Source organism: Aquarana catesbeiana, linkage group LG03 (genome assembly GCF_042186555.1).
Source record: "Aquarana catesbeiana isolate 2022-GZ linkage group LG03, ASM4218655v1, whole genome shotgun sequence".
NCBI classification, from domain to species: domain Eukaryota; kingdom Metazoa; phylum Chordata; class Amphibia; order Anura; family Ranidae; genus Aquarana; species Aquarana catesbeiana.
The window spans coordinates 711080909-711088511 of record NC_133326.1 but is presented as its reverse complement, the minus strand read 5'-3'; the positions used below and the strand labels follow the sequence as shown (position 1 = coordinate 711088511).

Genomic DNA, 7603 nt, shown 5'->3' with positions numbered 1-7603 from the left:
AAAACCTCAAAGTCGATCAAATTTTCACAAGGGGTAGAACAACATTTCCCAGCAGTTTCTCTTCTTCTCAGGGACAACTCCAGAGACAGAAGGCATGACTGCCATCAGGCAACAAGCAGCCAGGCCATGGTGCAAGAGACCGCACTTCTTGACACAGATCCCCTTGCAGTGGTAATCTCAGTCTGTCCACACAACAGCCAGAGGCTGAGAATTAATTTCCTCATTGGTTGAAGAAACAAACACGCTAAATGTCCGATCAACATGTTACTTTCCAAGGGAGGCACACTGGCAATTCCAGAGCACTAGCCATCATGACTCAAGTGGGCACTCCCTGTATCTGTCAGCAGCGTACAGTCCAACATAGTCCCAGCCATACAGCTAACAGGAATGTCCCCCACTAGCAACAATTTCTGTACAAGAGGTGGACTGGTTTCCAGCATAGCGTCTTAACTCCACAAAGCACACATTTGTAATCCGTATGGTGTCAACGAAACACAATTCAAGAGCATTCACCAGTAATATCTGGGACCCGCAACTTCAGGGTTTCTCCTTTAACATTTACCGTAGCAATGTAATGTCGAATGTCTTTCTTGTTAGGCCGGCGGATAATCACACTGTCTGAATTAATTTTGCGACCATAGCCCCAGGTTTGCAATACTGAGATATACCTTTCAGCTATCTTGGGCGACAACTGTTGGAAGTCCCAAGAAAGAGGAAAGTACCCCCTAAGGTGGGACTTTAAAAACACTACCACATAAACAGTAAGAAGTAGTATAAAAATACTGAACATTTATTGAAGAACATATATAAAATATTGCACATAACATGGATACAATGTATACAAAAATGCAAAGAACGATATAATTTTCTGAATCTGACACATTTCAGAGATGAATGCTGTCTCCTTCATCTGGGTTTTCCAGTATAATATCTATAAAATTCAAATGCAAAATGATCAACCATAGAACAACCCTTCCAAATACTACTGGATAATTATATACACAATAATGAGGGTGTTGAACACTTACATCATAGTCATTTGCATGTACATAGGAGTATCCACATTGATTAAAAAAGAGAATGACACTGTCACGTAGCAATCCCTGCGTATCCCGTCCGTTTGTAACTTCGGTTCAAAGTCAGTTTAAATAAGGAAATAATCAAATGTTGTGTGGGGATCCAATCCCCAATCACGCCAAAGAGAGCTGAAGTCTGGAAACCCAAATACAACAAGAGTCACATGTGTGCTGAGGCCCAGAAAAAAGAAAATCTAGAATAAAGGACATATATCATGAAAAAAATGTATGTATAAGGAAGATGTTCAAACTGCAGTCATAGTCAGGCAGACAGGTTAGTGGGGACATGGTGGGAAGTTAGTGGGGACGTGGAGAGCACAGAGTGCTGCAGACCAATTCCGTGAGATGATGGCTGTTGAAATCAACGTTGCCAGATAGTGGGGTATCAAAGAAAAAAAATAAACAAAAGAATATATGTAAGAAAAATGTCTATGAACTCAAGCGTACAAATTGTTTAAAAGTCAAAAAGCCCAGTTGTATGAATTACAGGGTTTCCCCAAGTAGCTCACTCACAGTGAATATGGTCCAACGTCAGCATCTCCAAGAGCGTCCCGCCCATAGCCCTGTCTGTCTGCCTGTAAAATGAGCATTTATATAGCCTAGCACAGATGGCCACAGTGTCCTCCCAGGTTTCCAGAGAGGGCCTCCTGAGCGGCGGATGTGTCATGCCTCCACATGGCGCAAGCGCGAAGGTCAATCACACGGCGCATGCGCAATGATGCCACGCACACGCGCCATGGAGTGACACGAGGCGTCAGCGTCCCACCGACACAGCAACGTATGACAGGAAAACACAGATGGTCATCCTGGATACAGGTGGGAATGAAGTTACAAAGGATTGAAACATACAACTTCCTCCCAAAGAGTCCCCATGAAGGGGAATCTTAGCCGTGCCGGGCATACATAAATGACTGGCATGAGCACTGTAGATAACAGTACAAAGCATCTTCTGACAAGATCAGGATTGGTCCCTATAATCAGGGAACTCTTGCTGGCCCCTGGTGGGTGAGGACAGACCCCTGCCAGTGTGACGGAAGTCTCTGTTTTTCCAGCCATGGAAGGGTCAAAAGTCAGCTTCATTGGTACATAGCCATCACAGGGGAAATTCTGGGTCTCAATGCCCCATATCTCTAACTCCTCCAACTTTCCCAATGGCAGGTGCTTAAGATACTTATCATAGAAGTCTCTGTAGAGAAGGGTCACTTGTGCCCCAGTATCCAGGAGGGCTTTCGTGTAGATTCCTCTACTTGGATGGATACAACCGGAGAAGGTCCCATAAGGTTGGCAGGGAACTTGCTGGACCCGGTATCTTCAGCCTGTTCTGTGGCCTGTATCTGCGTTCCTTTTTTTGTAGGAATTCTGATCCGGCTTGGTTCTCCATTGAGTTCTGGGAGTTTGGTGTGCACTGACCTTCTGACACCGGGCAGTATGTGTTAAAGGAAGCAGGACACTGAGTCTCTCAGAGGGTTGGGACTTCCACTGCAGTTTCTTTCCGTCATTGATTCTGAAGCTAGGTAGTGTACATATGTACTTCTGAAGTTTCCCACTGGCCTCCGGGGGATAGCGTCTTCAACGCTTTTACCACCTTCTGCTGTGAGATCTGCCAAATTCTCTCCATTTGGGCACTGTGCGATGAGCCATTGGCTCCCACTGCTGTCAGTCAAATGCTGTGACATGGGAGTGTGGCCTGTCAGACACAGACAGGGTGGCTTGGGGACAAGCATGCAAGGGTGCTCCCATGGAAAGCGGCTTTCAGTGGGGGCACCCACTGAAAAGGAGAGGCTTGGAGCACTGGCAAGGGTCTACAGAAGAAGAGGATCTGGGCTGCTCTGTGCAAAAGCATTGCACAAAGCAGGTAAATATAGACATGTTTGTTACTTTAATTAAAAAACAAAACAAAGGTTTAATAACACTTTAAACATATGCATTTAGTTCACATCACCGCTCAGTCTTGCCCTGTAAATGAGGACACACCCAACTGCATTCTGACACTGGTCCAACGGCATTCATTTCTTCCCCAGCATCAGAGACTTTTTGTCATTTCTCTCTTCTACTGTCAGCGATGGCGTCTGCTGATTTGAGAGCTGAGCTGGAATGTTCCGTCTGTCTGAACATTTATATAGATCCTGTAAACCTGAAATGTGGACACAACTTCTGCCGGGTCTGTATTGATCGTGTGCTGGATACACAGGAGGGGTCTGGAGGATATTCCTGTCCTGAATGCAGAGAGAAGTTTCCGGATCGTCCTGCACTGCAGAGGAACATAACACTACGTAACATAGTGGAGAATTTCCTGTCTGCTCAGCCAGATCAGGAGGAGTACGTGGTCTTCTGTACTTACTGTGTGGACTATCCTATACCTGCTGTTAGATCCTGTCTGCACTGTGAGGTTTCTCTGTGTGATAAACACCTGAGAGTCCACAAAAAGTCCCCAGAACACATCTTAACTGATCCCACCTTGTCCTTGGAGAGCAGGAAATGCTCCGTCCATAAGAAGACCCTGGAGTATTACTGCACTGAGGATGAGACCTGTATCTGTGTGTCTTGTTGTCTGATTGGAGAACATAAAGGACATGAGATGGAGTCATTGGATGAGGCTTCTGAGAAGAAGAAGGAGACACTGAGAAATGTTCTGCAGAAACTTCTGACAAAGAGAGAGGAGATGGAGGAAAGAGTCCAGAGTCTTCAGGAACACAAGAGGAAAGTAGAAGAAGAAGCAGCTGGTGACACCGAGAGAGTCACTGTCCTGTTTAGAGATCTCAGGAGACGTCTGGAAGACCTGGAGAAGAGAGTCCTGAGGGAAATCTCTGGGTGGGCTAAGAGGGTCTCTCTGTCCATTTCGGATTTCTTTCAGGATCTGGAAATAAAGAAGGAGGAGCTGTCCAGGAAGATGCGTCACATTGAGGAGCTGTGTAACATGACGGATCCACTGACTGTCTTACAGGAATCAGACACAGGTGACTTGTGTGATACTGAGGATGGAGATAATGAGGACAGAGAGAGACATGAGGAACTCCTCCATGATGGAGGGGGTCTGGATGGAGATGGGGTCTTATACACAGGTTTATCTGATATAATAACAGACATAAATGTATACTTCTATTTACAGGAAGCTACAGACATATTACTGGATGTAAACACAGCTCATAATTATCTCCATATATCAGATGACAGGAAAACTGTATCCAGGTCAGATATATATCAGAATCGTCCAGAAACAACAGAGAGATTTCAGGGTTATTCTCAAGTGTTGAGTAGTCAGAGTTTCTCCTCAGGGAGACATTACTGGGAAGTGGATGTTGGTGGATCAGATGGATGGACAGTCGGGATGTGTTACCCCAGTATAGAGAGGAGAGAATTGGAGTCAGGGGTTGGATATAATAACAAATCCTGGGGTTTGGGCAGGAATGGTAATCGGTATGAGGTGATACATGACAGTAAATGGATCCCCTTATTTGCTAGTACCCCCAGTAAGAGAGTCGGGATATATCTGAATTATGAGGCCGGGCGGATCTCCTTTTATGAGCTGCGTGACCCGATCCGACATCTCCACACCTTCACCACCACCTTCACTGAGCCCCTCCATGCTGGGATATGGGTAGGGGGAGGTTGTATAAAGATATGGGAGGGAATTTGAGGGATATGTGAACTCCGCCCAGAGACCAATGACATCACACAGAGGAGGGTGGGATTTGTGGAATATTCAGTCAATAGTCCTGCAGTATTTTCTATGAGAAAGATATTGTTGTAAGAATTCTTTATCTCAGATCACTGTGATTAGCTGGAACAACTGTCCAATCATAGTATAAAGGCTTTATTTATATTGGCCAGGAAGGGGGTGTGATCTATCTCAAGCTAATCTAGTATATTTTTTCTTCTTTTAAGTAAAAGTAGACACCATGTTTTTAGTAGTGGATGGAGTGGAGAGGGGTTGGAGCCCTGTCAGGTTGTTATTGCTGTCTGTGTCCCAGAGATGCACCCTCTCTATTTGTCCTGGTGACCATTATCACAGAAAGGGAAAGTGAATCCCAAATTTTGGGTTTTCACAAGCACAGAAAAATAATTCTAATAGGGACACTGGTGACACTGATGACAACCAGGGGTTTTTGGAGGGATTTCTTGTCACTTCCTGTTTTGGCTATGGAGCAGGAAGTGAAGGAAAATCTCCACAATGTGAGAGTAATGGCAATGCAAAATGACAGGGGTTACGCTATCTGAAATAAAAAAAAAGTTTTGGCTTTAGTTACCATCAGTGTTGCCAACTCCCCGAAGTGAAATGTACTGACAGGACGCCCAAAGTTTACAAACCGCACGAACCCGGACATGTTACAGGAGATAGTTAGAGACTGGTCAATGGTGGGGGGCGATGAGCTCCGTCTGTACTGGGAGGACTCATGGAGATCGGGGAGGGGAGAGGGGTGAAGGGTGACAACAGAGCAGGTTGGGGGAGGGGCAGAGGAAGAGGAGCGGTATAACCCGGTGTGTGTGTACAGAGCAGCATAGAGCTCTCACCTTCCCCAGGATGTACAGGACATAAAAAGGAGACACATACTGCTAAGATATCATCACACACTAACCTGTCTGCATCCTACACAATTGTATTCTAGGAATCTGTATGGAGGAAGTATGGTGGCCGCCATTGATAACTACTTCTAAAGAATACTAGTTCCCTGGCTGTCATTCTGATCCAATGGCTTCTGTACTTTCTATGTCAGTAACCCGGAACAAGTATTCAGACTCGGAGTTCTGATTTATCTCTGATTTCCTGATCGGCATGATTGTTCCAGGTCAGTGTCCCCAAATACTGAGTCCCCAGACAGCCAGGAGAATAGCATTTTCAGAAGACATCCAGAAATGGCCCCTCCATATTCCCCTCAGTACAGGTGTAATGGAAGTCACAGCCGGGGAATTTCTTGTTGCGTTTATTTTCATTTTATCCGAATACAAAATGCTGAATGATAATCTATAATGTATTTTGGTTGTTTTATTCATTTTTTTGGAATATTTACTAATTTATAAACTGATCTTTTATGTCACTTTTCTTACTACGTGTATGAAATGTTCATATTAGAAATAAACATTTAATACAGATCTCTTCCATGACATTGTGTTACAGAGAACTCTGGGCTTTCCAATAAGACAGCCCAGCACTAGCTGGTCACTTGTGGACTGTCTCCCTCTAACTGTTCCCCCATACAGAGACAAGGGGGGGGACAGAGACAGGTAGAGGGGTGTCCTTCCTCTGACTCTTCCATCTGTGGTCTGAATAGCAGGAAATCAAATTACAATCTTCACAGGACAGAGAAGAATGGGTTAGTTGGAGAATTGACACATCGGTGCCACCTGCTGGCTGCACTGGGCAAATATAAATAATTACCATATCACAATATTTCTTATTGGTCTAAATAAAAATATTTAAAAACATTTTATAAAGCAATAATTTATAGTCCTAAACATTATAATTGAACAAAGAACATCTGTACAACAACACTATATTCCCTCTAAGTCTGATTCATATATGGAGGACATTGGTGGATGAAGAGAGTCCATCGGTAGTACATTGTCCCCACCAGCCCGGATTATAACTTGGTTTGTCTCCATCCTGTTATGTGTGGAGTCCCCGGTGTTCTTCCAGTGTTAGTGTCTATATAAGAACTGAGATATAACATCAGGAGCTCCATGTACTCTGTGTGTTCTCCTCCCGAATTCCTGAGACAGGAAAAGAGAATGTCTTCCTACAGGAAATATTATCATCAGAAGTCCCCCCGTCCCCACTCCGACTTCTATCATTTAACAGAAAATACAAGAGTTTTCTATATAAAAAAATATTTTAAACATGAACAAGTTGTTGGGTCTGCAGACTGGACCAATGGTGTAAGTTTGGTCTACATACGTTCCTCTCGCTCCTCCTTTGTGGCCCTCAGTGTTATAAAGATTTCAACTGAACTGGGGCCCCAGCTGCTCTCTGGGTGATAAAAATTACCCTTCCATATGTCATATTACAGCTGAACACTTCAGGAAATGTTCTATGTAGATACCGGGTGGAGGAGAGAAGAGGAATACTATAGAGTGGAAGTTGAGTCTGCTGGGACTACTAACATTACATACAAGATGGCGGCACCCAACAGCTTTCTCAGGGCATTTGGATATCTACACAAGGGAGGATTTTACCAGGAAATAGTATCCATTTTTAAATGCATATATCATTTTATGGTAAGATTGTTGTTGGAACGAATGGTCTGGTGACAGAGATTAGAGTGTCAAAATGGTCTTCTCATTCTATGGAATGAGGTCGGTGTGGCCCTCAGTAGATGTACCGTGGCCCCGTTGAAGTTTTATTTCACTCACTCAGATGAAAGTGTAACATTAAAAATCACAATTTCTTTAAGAAAACTTGCTTGGAGTCTCCCCTAAACCTGCCTGTGCAGTGGTACATCTCCACAAGATAAACAAAGTAGTATAGCGAAACTGGCATTTACAAAGGAATACAAGCAGTTTACTAAGCCGTTAATTCACTTTTTCCAGCA

General features: G+C 44.1%; 1 protein-coding gene across 1 annotated transcript; it reads left to right on the top strand.

Moving 5' to 3' along the window:
• The first annotated feature begins 3080 nt into the window (after window positions 1-3080).
• Window positions 3081-6029, top strand: LOC141134900 (E3 ubiquitin-protein ligase TRIM39-like). The gene has a single exon (XM_073624333.1). It carries the CDS (start codon window positions 3139-3141, stop codon window positions 4711-4713), a length of 1575 nt encoding a protein of 524 aa, XP_073480434.1. The 5' UTR covers window positions 3081-3138; the 3' UTR covers window positions 4714-6029.
• The last annotated feature ends 1574 nt before the right edge of the window (window positions 6030-7603 follow it).

Excerpts from the sequence above, each read along its gene's own strand:
- LOC141134900 (XM_073624333.1), top strand. The coding sequence starts at position 3,139 with ATGGCGTCTGCTGATTTGAGAGCTGAGCTGGAATGTTCCGTCTGTCTG.